Below are 18,185 nucleotides of genomic sequence, written 5' to 3'. Positions count from 1 at the left end.
TTGCTTATTTTTGTTTCTTTGTATTTTCTTCAGTTCTTTACAATGTTTATATTTGCAGAACACTACATTAAAACAACAATTAAAATAATTGATGAAACTAAATTCACACAGTAATTTAACAACTACAAGTTAAACGAATATGCAACAAAGCTGTTGCTGTTAACACACATATATGCATACATTTTTACTCTCATTTTCAGTAAATTGAGAGTAAATGTTTTAATGTATAAACACTTAAAAGAAAGTATTTAGTAGAGAGGATTTGTAAACAAGTAAAACTTGCAACAAAAAACACAGTTGAGTCAAAAAGACCTTATTCCTAGAAATAAACAAAATTTCTCTCTGATTTCTTTTGTTTTCAGGCCATATATGATTGGATTCAGTGTTGGGGGGAAAATGATTGTCGATAAGCCCAGGAGTCTCCTCACATGTGGTGAAATGTCCTGCATCCTGTATGAGATGATAGTGAAGAGCCCCAGACACTCCAGCAGGAGGAAAACAATTAGATGTGTAGCGCATGTCTGCAGAGCTTTGGTTTTGGTGTCTTGTCTTTTAGATCTGTAGCATGCGACCAGTATGTGGAGATATGTGTAAAGAATGACTCCATTAGATATCACCTGGGAAATGGCGCTGATGAATAGCCCGTAAATGTTATTGACAGTTGTATTAGCACAGACCAGACTCAGCAAAGATGGATTATCACAGTAGGGGTTTGTCATTAAAGATCGACAGCGGGGTAAACGCAAAAGCAACACAAAAAGCACACTTATAAGGCATAGAACAGACACCCACACAAATGTGATTAGCTTCATAATGTGAGCGTTAGTCATAACAGTATTGTATTTCAGAGGCAAACATATGGCAGTGTATCTGTCATACGCCATAGCAGTGAGAATAAACACCGAACCCGCTGCATAGATGTGGATGAAAAAGGCTTGGGCGACGCAAGCGGAGTAGTGCATCGTCCTGCTGTTGGTTAGGATTTCTTTAATAACCTGTGGAAAGAGGGCCGAGGAGCCTATTAGGTCATTGATAGGAAGGTTCAGCAGAATTAGGTACATGGGCTGGTGCAGAGACTTGTTCAGTACAATGGCGAGGATCAGAGTGACGTTGCAGAACAGTATGATCATGTAGCCGAGGGCTGCGAAGAGAAACGTGGCAGTGGTGCTTTCAGGAGGGAGATCAAAGCCAGTTAGCACTAAAAACGATGATGTGTTGTACGCCGTGTCCATCTGTCGGCTCTTCCGTCCTAAAGCCTGAATAATAAAAGATTCCATTAATGACACGCATTAGGTATCGCACAACATGAAGAACAAAATGATGCCATATGACAGAAAGTGTATAACAAATAATCAGGTAATCACACAATTACAGTTTGAATTCATCCATGTCACTACATAAAACTCATTTAATATCACACTGTGCAGCTGGTGATTTGAAGCTGGAACTTTGAGGAGGAAATACTCACAGATGTCAGGAGCTCAAAAGACGTTCCAAAGGATGAGCAGATTTATAGGCTGAGCTTTCTGAACTCCTGGCAGCTCCCGTGGGTGATCTCTATTATCAGAAAGCTCATCTCTACATTGTCAAAGCAGTTAGACCTGGACTCACAAAGGAAAACTCCCAGTCTCTGAGCCCCACACCATTATTACCTGCCCTGTATCTCAAGATCACTCCAGATGAAACCCTCTCCTGGAAATGACACGTACGTGTAACAGAATTTGCAACATTGCAGCAAATGCATTTTAAAGGCAGCAGCAGTGTTCAAGATTATAAAATGATTGTGGACTTGATACTTTTCTCGGACGTGGGGTCTCTCTCTTTCTCCTTTCTCTCTCACTTTCTCCCACTTCCTCTCTCACTGTTGTGAGTCAGCTTCCAGACAGCCAGAGGGCACTCTGGCTCACGTGGCATTAAGGCCCTCTTGGTTGGTTCTTTGTTTTTTTCTTTCCTGTCATGTCATGTCCTGTTATTAGGTTAATTAGAATCACCTGTTTTAGTAAGTATTTAAGTTTCTGGTTTGGGTACAGTCTTTGTTGGTGCATTACTCATTATGTGTTACTCGTTACGTACTACTTGTTACGTGTTGCAGTGTCGTCGTGCTCTGTCCAGGTTTGTGTGTTTGTTCACTGTTTGTGTTGGATACTGTTGTTTGCATGTTTTGTGTTTAGTATGGCTACTTAGTTTCCTGCTCTGCAGTGATCTTTTGTTTTACCTGTGAGTTATATGTGTGTTAGTTTGCATTTTTTGTTTCTGGCTTATCCTGCAGTCGCAGCGTCCTTAGTTTGTATTGTTCTCAGTCTGTATGTTCTATTTATTTATTAAATCACTTATTGTCAGTCCTGTCTGTGGGTCGTGCATTTGGGTCCTCCCTCCAGTTTAGTTTGAAGGCCTTTGTAGCCTGTTCCCCACGCATAGAGTGTGTTTTAAAATACAGTTCAGTCTAGTTTGACCCTTGTCCGTAACGTGCGTGCGTGCGTGCGTGCGTGCGTGCGTGTGTGTGTGTGTGACTGGAGACCTGTCCAGGGTGTACCCCTCCTCTCGCCTGTAGATGGCTGGGACAGGCTCCACGACCCCGCATGGGACCGAGCAGTAGAAGGTGGATGTAACATGTAATCAAAGTCATGATCTTTCTCCAACCAAAGTCCTGACAAAAGTTAGGACGCAAAGCTCAGTTTAAAGCACCAGAATCCAGCACGCTGAGCCCCCAACTTTATCTGCTTTCTCCAGCGTGTGCATGTGTGAGCTTATTCTAAACCAAATCTAAATCTGCAGGATTTTACATAAAAGAATTATATACCAGTGTTAGCATGAAGGAAGATTAATGTAAAATGTTCACATCAAAATACTGTGTTTATCTATAAAAGAGGTTGTCTGTATGTTGTTTACTTTGTTTTGTTCTGCTTTATGCACACATATAGTACATACTGTACAGTAGTGTAGACATATATGCATCCATCCTCACTTCCACTTCATGTTGATGGAGCGACACCTACCGTATCACTTACGTAACTTTCAGTTGGCCATTCTGGGTCAAATTAAACTGATACTTCTAATTGATTTTATTATGAGCTACATTTGTTCAGCATGTGTCAACCTTTGTAAACATAACTTGTGTCTCACCATATTCTAGAAGTTCTCAAAATTTCACTGTTGCGTTTTAATATTGTTTTTTCCTCCTAAAGGTAAAAAAATATGCATTTTATCACAGTGTCTCTACAGAATGTGTTTTATTCTTTAGCAAATACAGATACAGTGGGTTATAAAGAGAATGCATTCACTCATACAGTACAGGCTTTACAGTAACCTTTATTTAAAGGAAGGATAACTATTTTTATGTGGGATTACATTACATATAAATGCTGAAGTTTTTTATATCTTTTTCACAACTACATTTATTTAACATCATCAATCAAATTAAAAATCAATGAGAACTTTAACATCCAAAAAATTAAATAATTATTCTAATTAAATGATGTGGACTCATTATAGCCCTATAACTAAAGTATACCCATTATAGCGCTTTATCTGTATCCTCTTAATGTGAATCATAAAAGCCTGAATTATACACACAGGACAGAGTCAGGTTCAAATGCAAGATAAACATGGGCTTGTACAGTAGCTCCACACTCACAGAACCAACCAGTAGCGTTGGGTAAATATACTATAAACTGGATAAACTCAGAGATTTGATTAAAAAGGTGTGTTTGTGTAGATTACTGTATAGTCTCCCGGACTCTAATGTTGTTTCTATCGATCCTGCTGTCGAAGAAAAATGTAGAACAATAATCAGCCGTAAAGAGAGAAAACTGTATAAATGATAATCATAAAAACAAACATTCTTAAGACACATTTTGTCCTGTTGAATAACTTGTGTTATTCTGCACCTCAGCTGTACGTAGACATCCTCCAACTGCCAACTCCTGTTTTTATGAAAAGCCCTTTGCACAATATTTGTGATTCAGTGAACTCAGTTGTTTGATTAGTAAAGCTGCTGATGGGAAACATGTCAAACATGATGGACTATGAAACACTGCATGTGTATTGATTACCAGCCACAAAGTAATGATCTTCCCCATTACCTGCTACTGTAACATTACAGTATGTAACAGATACATAGCTGTCAAAGTTACATCAGATAAACGTCTTGTTACTGTGAAAAAACACATTCATTAATGAACCCCTGTGAGATTTAATTAAATGATCTGTTATTAACTGTCTCACACAATAATTAATCCCCGGACAATTACCACATGTCAGCTAATGATGAGAATATTTTTATTTGCTAATGAAGGTTGTTTACCACCAAAGCTGTGTACGACACGGCAGACTGTAAATATTTATTGGTATATTTATATATTATTGTCTAATAATAGTGTCGGTGTATGAAACATTTTAATAATTTGGTGTAACAGCCTGACAACACAGAATCTGCTAAAAGTGTATTTTTATTATTTTCATTTATTTTTTATTATTATTTTTTAACAATGTAGTATTTTGGGTTGATGTGTTGTTAGTATGTCAAAAGACTAAATCACATTTCAAGTGAATTGTTGCACCTTATTTTTTGACACTTCTCATTATGCTGGCTTTGGAAACAAAGTGGCCTCTGGGAAGAACAACCCACTAAACACTCACAACACGCAGTTTGGACATGTGGACTAATCATCCCACCCAGGAGAAATGGACATAATTGAGCCTTTAGGTGCTTTGATAAATGATTTGGTCATTCAATTACTTTAGGTTTTTTCTCTGTCCAGTGTATGTCCTGTGTGATATGTTGTGCTTTGTTGGTTTTATTCCAACATTAACACAAATTTAAAGCTCAATTCTGTCCAATAGTTTGCTCACAATGATTAAACATATGAATACAGTTCTTGACTGATGACTGTCAACCTTCAGCAGCCATAAGTGACACCTCTGCTTGGAACTTGTTTCAACACTATTGAAATGCTATTAAAGGTGTTTTCATATAAGACAGAACAAGGTTTTTAATCAGATTATTGGATATGATTAACTCAATAGAATACTCTAGCCTCTATGGGCACCCATCCATTTTCCTGTTCCAGTGACCTGCCCTCTGCCTGTTTCTTACTGCCTCACGTAACCGTGAAGCCTGTCGCATGCTGGGACAGCTTGTTAGATCGTATGCTACATAACCCATTCGCACTCTTACAGTATAGGTCCCCTGTTGGTGCAGTGACGCCAGTGTCATCAACATGAAAATAAAAAAGGGGGATGTTGAGTTGATGAGCCATCGTTTCCACCACCACAGGCAAAGGTAATCGCAAAACATTTCCTTTATGCACATTGTAGATATAGACAATGTAGAGAGTATTTACTATACGCTCTTAAAGCCAGTGAAATGTTTGTCTGATACCTCTGTAATTTTAAAACACCAGCAAATAAACAATGAGTGTGTTCACCGGATTATTGTTGTTTTCACAATAAAAGCTTTTTTTCTTTTTCAGGTTTTCAAGCACTATGAGCAAAATGGAAAGAAACACGACCTTCACAGGTGATATCCTACAGGTCCAAGGTTTTGACATATCTCCTAAGTTCACATACCCTGTGTTTGTCCTCCTGCTGCTGCTTTACTGTTCCCTGCTCTGTTCCAACATTGGACTACTTGTACTGATCATCTTAGAGAAGAGTTTGCACCAGCCGATGTACTTTCTGTTCTGCAACCTGTCGGTCAATGATGTGATTGGCAACACTGTGGTGCTGCCTCAGCTGATGGTCCACCTCATTTCATCACAAAGCTTGATTACCTACAACCAGTGTGTGGTACAGGTGTTTTACAGCCACACCTGTGGTTCTGCTTCACACTTGATCCTCATCATTATGGCGATAGACAGATATGTGGCCATATGTCACCCCTTAAAGTACAGCGCTATCATGACCAGCAGAACAGTGGTCAGGCTGTCAGTAAGCGCATGGGGAGCATCGCTAGTGCTCGTGTCGGTCTTGATTGGTCTGACAGTGAGGCTGTCACGCTGCAGGTCAGTTATACAGAATGCTTATTGTGACAATGCATCACTGTTTAAGCTTTCCTGTGAGGATGTGTCCATTAACAATGTCTATGGGCTCTGTTTTACTGTGTTGCTGTTTACCTGCTCCATAGGAAGCATAGCTGTCACTTACATTCGAATAGCTCTCATCTGCTGGATGAAGAAAAGCCAAGAGCTGAATAACAAAGCAATGCAAACCTGTGCGAGTCACCTCGTTGTGTACCTCATCATGCTCTGGTCGGGTTGTATAACTATCATTTTGCACCGGTTCCCAGAATACCCAGAGTTGAGAAAGATGTCTTATATTTTATTTCTTGTTGTCCCAGCTAATATAAATCCAGTCATTTATGGAATGCAGACAAGATTATTAAGGGATAAGCTTGTCCAGATACTGCAAAGAAAAGTGGTTACAGCCTGACGTTTGCTGTACTGTGATCACACAGATGTGTATTAAACCCTGTGCATATCTAAAACATAAATGTTTTCTCTTCTGCTCACTCATGTATTTCTATTATATTTGTGAAAAATGTGTTTTAATACTTTTTAAAAATTCTTTCATTCGTTTTTAAAATTTTGTCTTGCAAATTAGTTATTTCGTTAAAACTCCACAGAAACTACTAAGTTATGATTACCAGAAATGAAGTGGACTGAGTCCTTCCTGCTGCCTGTGTGCTGGAGGACCATTGTGCTCTCCCAGCATTGGTCATATTGCTTAAGTTTTTAGTATTAGAACATTTTTAAAAATTTAAAGACTTGCATTTCCAAAACATTCCTTGTAACAATTAATCTCTTTTTTACCAATTACATTAGAGTATGTCTATTCTGTACATGTACTGTATGCATACACTGGTCTACACAGTGAGGGGTGGAAAGTATGGTAAACGTCCTCGTAGCATATTACATCATGGGCTCATTAAACACAATCCTTAAAAAGGAATGTTTAATAAAACAATGACTACATTAATTTGAGACCTTTGTTTTATTATTTCAGATGTGAAAAATAAAAGCTGCAGTACAGAAAGAATACAGTTTGTTAGATACCTCAGGTACTGTAAACGCACAAAACCAGTTACTATCTGCGGACCAATAGCACTGAGGGAAGCTTTATGTTAAAGTGGATAAACTTAATGTATTCTGTGATTCCCTGCAGGAAAATAATCTTTATATAATACAATATATAAAACAAATAAAACTATTGTTAGGGTACAACTCCTTAGTATTGCTCCAGTTAGATGGAGAAGGTTAATCAAAACACCATTATGAAAAATATTCACATGAAGAAGTGATCCAAGACTTTGACGACTTTCTTCCACTCTCCAGTCCTTTTCGGTTTGGCCCTCTGGTCTCCCTATGTCACGATCTGGTTTCTTGTCTCTTGTTTCTCATGTCATTTCCTGTTTTATGTTGAAAGGACTTCCTGTTTCCTCCTCAGCTGTTTTCTGTTATCCCGGTTCACGCACACCTGTCACTAATCAGTAATCACACCCAGGATTTAAGCACCACCTCAGCCAGCAGTCAGATGCCAGATTGTCGAGTCATTGCACTACTTTCCAGCGTTCTAGTTTTTGTTCTCTCATGTTGTTGATCTTGCCTGCTCTGACCGCCGATTCCTGCCTGACCCTTCTCTGTACCTGCGCTTGGATTGTGACATTTGCCCGACCGCCTGACCAGTAAGTTTGTCTAGCCCTTACCTGTACCGTCGCTGAGTTTTCTGTGTACCAAACCACTGCCTGTCTCCTGGACCTGATCTCGCCTGTTCCTTCTCTGTACCCGACGCTGAGAAATCCTGTGTATGACCTGGACTGTATGACTACGTTGACGCAATAAACCCTGCTCTAATTCACCCGTTCCGAGAGTGCGCTGTGCATTTGGGTCCTCAACCGTGTGTTCGTGACACTCTAACAGTTAGCTATGTATTTAATGTGTGCACTAACTGCTTACTAGACAAAGAGACCTGTAGGCCTATGACAAAACTAGAAACGTGACTTCATTGGCGATCAGCGGCAGTCTTGTACCTGTCCCTGTCCTGACTTTGGAACATCGCTTGATGTTCCAGTACCCTTACCCAAGTCCATCTGCATCGCTTGAGCAGTGCATGAGCAGACAGAATGTGAACCTCCTTCCCCAGTTCAGGGAAAAGTGGCGGTTGTTAGCCAAAGGTGCTCTGAAGCAGAGTTAAATCGATGGATGCACAGCGCAAGGTGTTGTGGGTGTACTTTACATTGCACATTGACAATGCCTTGTCAATGTACTCCTTAATGGCCTGTGCCCTAATAGATGCCAGCTGATAGAGTCTCTACTTGGGGGGGCAAAGTTCCGGGCCTCAGATTAATGGTGCAGTCATGGAGTCTATGTGGTGTCGCAAACGGCGGTTGAATCCCACCGGCATTGGATGCCAACATGCAGAATTCCACAACGTACTTTGAGGTGCTCCGTCTGCCCTGTCGGAGGCTTACCAGTCTCTGCGCAACCTCTCGATCTGGAGCAAACTTTTGGAAAATTTGTTTGAGGACTCCTGAAAAGCTCCGGAATGAGGACATGTAGGCAAAGTCATTTTGCCACTAGGCTGTAGTGCAGCTTCAGCTTCAGCTTCGTCGTATAAGCCAGGACGTGAGAAAGGAACAACGATCTCCGAACTTACCAAAGAAGTGTGCTGACAATCCCAGGCGAGAGCTCCAAGCAGGGAAAATTGGTGCGGGAGCGGGTATAGGTCAGATGGGCAAAGATCGGTACACAGTGAATTCTCGGGCAGGTAGTGGTTGAAGCAAGCGCAGGGCAAAAACAGCTGAGCAAAATCAAGCAACGGGTTCCAGTAGGCAAGGAAAGACATAGTCAGAAACAGGATGGAGGTCAAAAACACTGGCCGGACTACAAGGTATGAATGCTGGAATGCTGGCTATGCACACAAACAATGTATGTGTTGGCCATTAAACAAGCTCTAACATTATGTTCCAAAGAATGCTCCATGAATAAACAAACCTTATCCACCATTCTTGTCTGGTTCTGATAGCAGGATTTATGGTACACTGGCCGCAAGGAGGGTAGCACTGTTGGCTCACAGCTAGATGGTTCTGGGTTCAATTCCCAGAGGCAGACCATGTGCCTTTCTGTGTGGAGTTTACATGTTCTCCCTGTGTTCGCGTGGGTTCTCTCCGGGTTCTCCAGCTTCCTCCCAAAAAATAAACATGCATTAGGTTGATTGGCTTCTCTCCATTGCCCGTAGGTGTAAGTGTGTGTAAATGGATAGTCGGCCGCAAGGACATTGCTGCATTAATGGTTGACGATCTCACTATTGTACCCGGAGGTCGATGATAGACTTTGTAGTCACTGAACACTCTGGTGAAGAGAGGGGCTTAGCTGTCAACTGATCACCACCTGGTGGTGAGTGGGATCCGCTGGCAGGGAAGGAGGTTGGAACGACTCGGCAGGCCCAAACCTATCGTGAGGGTCTGTTGGGAATGTCTGGCTGAACCCTCTGTCAGACAGATCTTTAACTTACACCTCCAGGAAACCTTCGACCAGATTCCAAGGGAGGTTGGAGACATAGAGTCTGAGTGGACCATGTTCTCCACCTCCATTGTCAATGCGGCCGTTCTGAGCTGTGGATGCAGGGTCTCCGGTTCCTGTCGCGGTAGTAATCCCCAAACCCGGTGGTGGACGCCGGAGATAAGAGACGCAAAGCTGAAGAAGGAGTCCTACCAGGTCTGGTTGACCTGTGGGACTCCTAAGGCAGCTGATAGATACTGACAGGCCAAGCGTGCTGCAGCCCGTGCCGTTGCGGAGGCAAAAACTCGGGCCTGGGAGGAGTTCAAGGGGGCCCTGCAGTTTGCAGCTGAGTGTGAAGCGGGCGGGACGAGAAGCAGTTCCTCCAAATCTGAGGCCATGGTTCTCGACCAGAAAAAGGTGGTTTGCTCTCTCCAGGTTGGAGGAGAGTTCCTGTCCCAAGTGGAGGAGTATCTTGGGGTCTTGTTAACGAGTGAGGGAAGGAAGGATTGTGACATTGACAGACAGATCGGTGCGGTGGCTGCAGTAATGGAGTTGGTGTACCGGTCCATCATGGAGACGAGGGCGCCGAGCCAAAAGGCAAAGCTCTCAATTTACTGGTCAATCTCGATCTCGGTCAATCTCCCCTCACTTATGGTAATGAGCTTTGGGTCATGACCGAAAGGGCAAGATCACGGATACAATCAGCCAAAATGAGGCTGAGTGCTCCCTTAGAGATAAGGCGAGGAGCTCTGTCACCCGGGAGGAGCTCATAATAGAGTCCCTGCTCCTCCACATCGGAAGGAGCCAGTTGAGGTGGCTAAGGCATCTGGTTCGAATGCCTCCTGGACGCCTCCGGGCATGTCCCACCGGTAGGAGGCCCCGAGTAAGACCCAGGACACGCTGGAGAGGCTATGTCTCTCGGCTGGCCTGGGAACGCCTTGGGGTCCCACCGGAAGGGCTGGAGGAAGTGTCCGGGCAAAGGGAAGTCTGGAACTCTCTGCTCAGACTGCTACCCTTGCTACCCGGCCTCAGATAGGCAGATAAAAATAGATGGACGGACGGACAGACAGATGGATGGATGGAATAAAAATGTTATTGTTAAGTTGGTTTCCGTGGGCCCATCAAAGTTCGTGGTTCCCCCACCGGTGCCTGTGCTGTATCCAAGAGTATACGGTATTGGTCCCCTGTTGATGCAGTGACGCCAGTGTCATCCACACAGAAAATAAAAAGGGGAAGGTTGAGTTGATGAGCCATCGTTTCCAGCACCACAGGCAAAGGTAATCGCGTCCTTCATGCACATTGTAGATATAGACAATATAGAAAGTATTTACTATACGCTCTTAAAGCCAGTGAAATGTTTGTCTGATACCTCTGTAATTTTAAAACACCAGCAAATAAACAATGAGTGTGTTCACCGGTTTATTGTAGTTTTCACAATGAAAGATTTTTTTTCTTTTTCAGGTTTTCAAGCACTATGAGCAAAATGGAAAGAAACACGACCTTCACAGGTGATATCCTACAGGTCCAAGGTTTTGACATATCTCCTAAGTTCACATACCCTGTGTTTGTCCTCCTGCTGCTGCTTTACTGTTCCCTGCTCTGTTCCAACATTGGACTACTTGTACTGATCATCTTAGAGAAGAGTTTGCACCAGCCGATGTACTTTCTGTTCTGCAACCTGTCGGTCAATGATGTGATTGGCAACACTGTGGTGCTGCCTCAGCTGATGGTCCACCTTATTTCAACACAACGCTTGATTACCTACAACCAGTGTGTGGTACAGGCATTTTACAGCCACACCTTTGGTTCTGCTTCACACTTGATCCTCATCATTATGGCGATAGACAGATATGTGGCCATATGTCACCCCTTAAAGTACAGCGCTATCATGACCAGCAGAACAGTGGTCAGGCTGTCAGTAAGCGCATGGGGAGCATCGCTAGTGCTCGTGTCGGTCTTGATTGGTCTGACAGTGAGGCTGTCACGCTGCAGGTCAGTTATACAGAATGCTTATTGTGACAACCCGTCACTGTTTAAGCTTTCCTGTGAGGATGTGTCCATTAACAATGTCTATGGGCTCTTTTTTACTGTGTTGCTGTTTACCTGCTCCATAGGAAGCATAGCTGTCACTTACATTCGAATAGCTCTCATCTGCTGGATGAAGAAAAGCCAAGAGCTGAATAACAAAGCAATGCAAACCTGTGCGAGTCACCTCGTTGTGTACCTCATCATGCTCTGGTCGGGTTGTATAACTATCATTTTGCACCGGTTCCCAGAATACCCAGAGTTGAGAAAGATGTCTTATATTTTATTCCACGTTGTCCCAGCTAATTTAAATCCGATCATTTATGGAATGCAGACAAGATTATTAAGGGATAAACTAGTCCAGATACTGCAAAGAAAAGTGGTTCCAGCCTGACGCCTGCTGTACTGTGGTCACACAGATGTGTATTAAACCCTGTGCATATCTGAAACATAAATGTTTTCTCTTCTGCTCACTCATGTATTTCTATTATATTTGTGAAAAATGTGTTTTCATAGTTGCCAAAGATTTTAAAAATTCTTTAGTTTTTAAAATTGTTTGTTGCAAATGAGTAATTTTTTTGAAGCTCTACAGAAACTTCTAAGTTATGACTACCAGAAATCCAGCAACGGTCATATTGAGTTCTTTCGCTGTTTAAGTTTTTACTATTAGAACATTTTTAAAAATCTCAAAGATTTCAGTTTCCAAAACATTCCGTGCAATAATTCATACAGTGGTCTGCACAGTGAGGGGTGTAAAGTATGGTAAAAGTCTATATTACAACATAGGCTCATTAAACACGATAAGAAGAGAATGTTTAATAAAACAATGACTACATTAATTTGACACCTTTTGTTTTATTATTTCAGATGTGAAAAATAAAAGCTGCAGTACAGAAAGAATACAGTTTGTTAGATACCTCAGGTAAACGCACAAAACCAGTTACTATCTACTGACCAATAGTGCTGCAGGAAGCTTTATGTTAGAGTGGATTCACTTAAAGGACCAAACAAAGGACTTAACATATTCTGTGATTCCCTGCAGGAAAATAATCTTTATATTATACACAACAATTAACACTATTGTTAGGGTACAACTCCTCAGTATTGCTCCACTTAGATGGCTTTGCCCATGATGAGGAGGCTCATCAAAAACACCATAATGAAAAATATCCACATGAAGAAGCGGTCCAAGACTTTGGCCACCTTCTTCCACTCTCCGGTCCTTTTCTGTGTGGCCCTCTGGTCTCTGTAACAGCTGGCTATGTACTCAATGTTGCGCACTAACTGCTGCTCGTCTGTTTGGGCGCTGCAGGGAGCTCCTCTCTCTTTTCTCTCTCCGTCGCTTACTCCTCCCTTCCTGCATCTCCTTGGACCTCCAGTATCCACACAGTCCATGCTCATGAAAATGCCATTCTTCCAGGTGCTGTAGTTGCTGGTGGGGTTCATGCCGATTGAGCCGCTTGGACTCATCATCTGATCCAGGTCCTCTCTTTCTTCTGCAATCATGGAGCTCACTGTCTCCTGTTTCTCCACCTTGAAGACACAGTCCTCCCTGCAGGGTCCTGCCTGGCCGTTCATGTTGCTCCTCATCAGGGGGGGCTCCTGTTTCTCTATCTGTGGAGACATGCAGTTCTCCCCAACTTCATAAACAAAGCACATTCTGGCCATGTACTGCAGAATCACTTTCTTTGCCCACTCGGGAACGGGCTTGGCATCGGGGCCGCAGTGGTGTATGTTCATGATGAAGATGGTCAGAGCAGTGGAGGCTGTGATCATGGTCATGGTTGCAATGTAGTACTTTCCTGAGGAAGCAAACAAGAGAAAGAAATAAATACAAAGAAGTGAGTCATCTTGAGATTCATGCCCAGTTCTCTGGCCTCACCAATCAGAGGAACGTTCTCAGACGGGGGCATGATCTCTGCAACCAGCAGCTGGAAGACGGTGAGAGCCAACATCACGGTGACGCCCAGAGACACCTTCTCTCCAGAATCGGCAGGCAGGTAGAAGCCCAGTGGGGCCAGGAAAGAGATCATCACGCACGGTATGAGCAAGTTGAACACGTAGAAGGAAGCTCTTCTCTTCAGTTTAAGTGTGTAGGTCACATCGGGGTAGGGGTCCGCACAGCAGCCGTACAGCACTATGTTCCTTTTAGCCGGCATGCCCAGCACCTCCCACTCCACATTCTCCACCAGGTCAGCCAGATCAGCACTCTCCATGGCGTTCAGGATGTCCAGCTGGTTCCCATTGTAGGTCCAGGAGCCGTAGGTGAATCTGCATTGCTGAGCATCGAAGGGGAAGAAAGACACGTCCACTTTGCATGAGCTCTTGGTGATCGCAGGCGAATCCCACGTCATGTGACCGTCATGGCGGATCACCACGTTGGTGTCCATGGGGCCGGTGAAGTGATCGTCTGCACTGAAAGTCAAAGACAACGTCTGACCGTTACCATCTTCACACTGCGTGGTTTCAGCTTGAGACTTTTATACTGACTGAAGAGAGTCATGGAAGAATCCTTGAATTATCCATTCACCCGTCTGACCTACCTGTTATAGAGGACAATATCAGGCCTCCAGACGTAACTACCGGGTATGCGGATGGTATCGAGTCCATCGTAATCGTCCTTGTTCCACCTGAGGTGTGCGTCAAACCACACTTGCCGTATCCATAAGTATGCAGTCAGAATTTGGTTTCGTTCGTCCTGTAGAAATTAGGAAGTTGCAGTTTAATTATGAAACTAAGGAATAAACGAGGATCAGAAACGAATTCTGTAGAAACCCAGAGCCGATGCACGTTATTATTAATGCATGTTATTTCTTCTAGTATTTTATTAATGTTTTAGTAATTTCATTGTCCAAAGGACCCACAATTTAATATAAAGGGAAAGCTTTTCATTTAATGATTTTCATTATCAGTTTTTACCATGTCAATAATCTGTGACAGCGTAACCTGCAGGGTCACATTCAGGATGGTGTTCGTGTCCTCCACAGGTCTCAGAGCACTTGTATAGTTGGTGAACAAATCGTTCAGGAGCTTGTGAGCGTATTTCCCATGAGCACATGAACAAGCTGAGACAAGAAGGAAAAAATACTCGGTAAGCTGCAAAGCATCTGGTATGTTAAAACTAAATACACAACAAAAACTAGGGACTGGCTTAAAAGGCTGTTGTAATGCGACTGGCCAGTGATCCTCAGAGCATAAATGTTGATGTGGGGAGAACTGAGGAACCTCCTATGGCAGATGGTGGAAGGGAACAAAAGGGATGTCAGAGGGGGCAAATCTGCCTGCACCATCTTCCTCTGTGCAGCATGTTAATGCTCAAAGTTGAGTATCAAGATAAGCCTAAATAGTAAATGAATATGGATCAGTGTGATTTAAATTATTTAGTTGTGCAGGTTATAGAAAAATCAGGAATCCAAAGTGAAGACATTTGAATTTTTACGTGTAATTCACATCTTAAATGGGGATTGTTTCCTGTGTCAACAATGAATTTAGGTTAGCCAGATGTTAACCCTGAATGCTTGCTTCAATAAAGCCTCTCAGCCGGGGTCAAAGGTCGATGGGATTATGATGATAGCAAAATCCCTAAACAACTGCCTGCAAGTTTGTAGCTTGCATGTAGGAATAAAAGGTCAGAGAAGAAAGTACGACAAATATAATTAAATCCTGACAATTAGTGCATAAATGAATAATAGTTTTATCAAAAATGCAATTTATATTTTGTTGGCATAGATTATTTTATCTTCTTTCTTGCATTATTTTGATTAACTGCAGTTAGAAAAGCAACAAATTCAGCGTGTAGCTCAAAGCAATACACAACTAAGTACTTACATGGCAAAATGCCGACACACAGAAGCAAGCGAAACAAAGTTTGGAACCTCCATCGCTTCATTGTGCTGAAACAAACGGTGTCGGTCCGCAGGCCATCAGAGCCGCGCTGCGCATTTCATCCTGGAGACACAACGTTGAATGAGACGCAGACTGACGGCGATCAGCCGCGCTGCCTCCGGCACCTCGTCCTGCGGGTGCGCGTCCGCTCCGCTCTGACTGACGGAGGCTGACGGGAAAAAGGGGCGGGACCGAGGGTTGACGGACAGGGCGAGCTAATACTCTTAAGCGCATGTTTACGTTCACAGCACGAGCGGTCTGACGCGTGCACGAAGAAACGGCTGCGCACATGCACAACGTCGACACTGTATGTTTTTTTTAATCTATATAATAAATATAATCTAAAATTGGGCTTTTGCGCGGGTTCAGCACCACGGACAGCTCTTGTTTCCCCACTAATTTCCCTCATTGGCGCGTTTGGTTTTCACGCGGATGACAGTTAATAACAACTGCTAGTAATAATTAACGCGCACGTTTCCGCCGATGCCGCGTGTGACGCGTGCATCGCCGTGACGCGCTGCATCATCCCCGGCGCTCCCCTCCGTCGCTTCTCCTTCCGGGTGCGGCCGTGTTGCGCTTTCCTCCCGCAGCTTGCGTCCGCGGGCCTGTTTCTGTTGGAATCCGCGAGAAACCCGGCGGATGCAGGGATTTGGGATGGATCGCCGATGCCCAGCTCGCAGCCTGATGCAATGAATGCAGCGCAGGTCGCGTGCAGCTGGGACAGCAAATATTTGTAAAAGCACATACAGTAACAGGTAAGGCTGGTTGCGTTCTAAGCTCTCCTGGTGCGCAGTAAATACTGCCTACACAGCCTCACACTGTATTTCCATTCGTAAATGTCACTGCTGACTATTTAAATACCTCTAGCACCAGTGTAGTAGCGGTGCTGATGGTATTTGCACTGCTGCAGGCCCAGGTTAAGATGCTACAAGGCTCTAATGTCCTGGGGCACGAGAGGCCCCTTGTCTTCAGGATATCCTTCACCACGTTCGTACTGGGAACCGTGTGCCTGCCGCTGCTCGGACTGATAACGTGCGTCTTCATATCCTCTGTTTTTCATTTCGAGGACTCCACTGGAACACACTGCCAGGTGACCAGTGCCTCGCCGCTGTTGTGGTGCATGTACATGTACAGCGTCCTGTTGTGACCCAAGCTGAATTATTGCGTTGTGTTTCCTCAGGTTCCCAACTACCTGCCCTCCATCAGTGCCTCAATAAGCCTGAGTCCCGAGTGCCACATATGGCGCTTTTGCATCGGGCTGCACTCGGCACCAAGGCTCCTGGTGGCGCTCACCTACTTCAAGTTTTACAAAGCACGATTTGCCTCAAAGTATCCCGAGAGTTCGCTCAACTGCCTGAACCTGGCCTTTTCTATTTCTGAGAACCTGGGCCTCCTGCTCCTCACCTATGTCTCATCTAGTGAGACGTACTGTAAGTAAGAGACCCTTTCTTCCACTAATGGCCACTTTATTTTAGACTTTCCCAACCTAATCTTTGCTGTTTTCCTGTAGTTGTGCATAAGGAGGGTTTTGTCCTGTTTATTGTGAGTTCCATCATCTACATGCTGATAACCTGCCGTCTGTGGAACGCCATTACAAAGTATTCATTAAGCCCTGAGGTGAAGTAATAGCAGGATAAGCTCAGACCACTGGTGTGGACTGTCATAGTTCTGCTCAGCTCAGTAGTGTTGTTGTTTCTTCTTACAGGACGCCAAGTCCCACCACTGGAAGGTCCGCTTTTTACTCCTTAATGTGTCCTTCTGTGTTTTTGCTGGATTTTTTTATTGGAAACATAATATGTACTGTGAATCAGGGAGTAAGTAATAAATCCAACTTTGCCTTTTTATTTATTCTGCTAAAGTGTGACATTGTCAATTGCAGCTAAAACGGTCCTGTTTCCTCTCCAGGTTACACGTTATTTGCCCTGTTTGAGTATCTGGTGGTTTTCTCCAACATGGCCTTTCATCTCACAGCCGTGTGGGACTTCAGGAACCGGGAGGTCATGGTGGTTTCCTCCTCGGAAGATAAAGACTTCTGACTAGAAACCGAGGATGTTAAAATTTCAAGCAGCCAGTCACCGCATGAGAGCGGCGTTGATGCCGCTCAGGATGAAGACTGGGATGAAATTTTTCACATATTTTCATGATTGTCACTCCGGCAGTATGAAAACAGACGTGCGTTGCTGTGGAACCTATTCAACTAGTTGTACAGTATACAGTATGTTGTTGCTTAATTCTGGATGCCTTCACTTAGACACATAATGCACACGATGCAACATTTTAACTTTTTGTACAATGCACAAGATGTTTGTGGCCATGCTGTATTTGTTGCCAAAGTAAAGTGACAGCTTTTAAACTGATTGAATCATAGTTTTTATTACAGAAGAGTAAAAGTGTGTGAAAAGGGTGTTTTCTGGTTTTGAGTCACATACACAGTGTTTTACACTCTTAAAGCATTTATATCTGTCACAATTACATGTGTAATTAGACGCTAGTACATTTGTACTAAATACTTATACTTAAAATCAAAACACTTAAAAACACAGTGAAATAGCAATGCCACTTGTCAGGCACATCTAGTTTTTAATTGCACATCTTTATTCTTTCCAGCTGTTGAGTTAAGCTGATGCACACTATTAATGCTCAGTTAAGGTACAGTTGCTAATGCCACATTTTGAGTGTGTGCATGTCGCAAACACTCCAGCTGGTGTTTTACTTTAAGCCCTGTGCTCTTATTTGTGTTCAACCTACATCATATAATGAGGAGGCAGCTGATCTAAG

General features: G+C 43.3%; 5 protein-coding genes across 5 annotated transcripts; 3 read left to right on the top strand and 2 right to left on the bottom strand.

The window, feature by feature from the left end:
- Window positions 1–240: 240 nt before the first annotated feature.
- LOC114868299 (olfactory receptor 52E2-like) lies at window positions 241–1,232 on the bottom strand. Its single transcript, XM_029171760.2, has one exon. It carries the CDS (start codon window positions 1,230–1,232, stop codon window positions 303–305), a length of 930 nt encoding a protein of 309 aa, XP_029027593.1. The 3' UTR covers window positions 241–302.
- A 2,137-nt stretch (window positions 1,233–3,369) lies between these two features.
- LOC114868701 (olfactory receptor 13H1-like) lies at window positions 3,370–6,947 on the top strand. Its single transcript, XM_029172504.3, has 2 exons — window positions 3,370–5,281; window positions 5,472–6,947. Exons 1-2 carry the CDS (start codon window positions 5,220–5,222, stop codon window positions 6,427–6,429), a joined length of 1,020 nt encoding a protein of 339 aa, XP_029028337.1. The 5' UTR covers window positions 3,370–5,219; the 3' UTR covers window positions 6,430–6,947.
- A 519-nt stretch (window positions 6,948–7,466) lies between these two features.
- LOC114868045 (olfactory receptor 11-like) lies at window positions 7,467–12,340 on the top strand. Its single transcript, XM_029171350.3, has 2 exons — window positions 7,467–7,681; window positions 10,959–12,340. The coding sequence occupies exons 1-2, from the start codon at window positions 7,587–7,589 to the stop codon at window positions 11,914–11,916; spliced, it is 1,053 nt and encodes a 350-aa protein (XP_029027183.1). The 5' UTR covers window positions 7,467–7,586; the 3' UTR covers window positions 11,917–12,340.
- Window positions 12,341–12,370: 30 nt separating this feature from the next.
- chrna10a (cholinergic receptor, nicotinic, alpha 10a) lies at window positions 12,371–15,656 on the bottom strand. Its single transcript, XM_029172318.3, has 5 exons — window positions 15,351–15,656; window positions 14,442–14,587; window positions 14,066–14,220; window positions 13,405–13,937; window positions 12,371–13,324 (listed from the first exon to the last, which is right to left on the bottom strand). The coding sequence occupies exons 1-5, from the start codon at window positions 15,409–15,411 to the stop codon at window positions 12,636–12,638; spliced, it is 1,584 nt and encodes a 527-aa protein (XP_029028151.1). The 5' UTR covers window positions 15,412–15,656; the 3' UTR covers window positions 12,371–12,635.
- A 309-nt stretch (window positions 15,657–15,965) lies between these two features.
- On the top strand, window positions 15,966–17,764 carry LOC114868586 (post-GPI attachment to proteins factor 2-like). The gene is made up of 6 exons (XM_029172320.3): window positions 15,966–16,162; window positions 16,318–16,497; window positions 16,588–16,837; window positions 16,918–17,024; window positions 17,113–17,221; window positions 17,313–17,764. The coding sequence occupies exons 2-6, from the start codon at window positions 16,330–16,332 to the stop codon at window positions 17,441–17,443; spliced, it is 765 nt and encodes a 254-aa protein (XP_029028153.1). The 5' UTR covers window positions 15,966–16,162; window positions 16,318–16,329; the 3' UTR covers window positions 17,444–17,764.
- Window positions 17,765–18,185: the final 421 nt, after the last annotated feature.

The sequence above is a fragment of the Betta splendens genome, chromosome 13 (assembly GCF_900634795.4).
Source record: "Betta splendens chromosome 13, fBetSpl5.4, whole genome shotgun sequence".
Lineage (NCBI taxonomy): Eukaryota > Metazoa > Chordata > Actinopteri > Anabantiformes > Osphronemidae > Betta > Betta splendens.
Note: the sequence above shows the minus strand (reverse complement) of the source record. Positions and strands in the feature narration are given on the sequence as shown.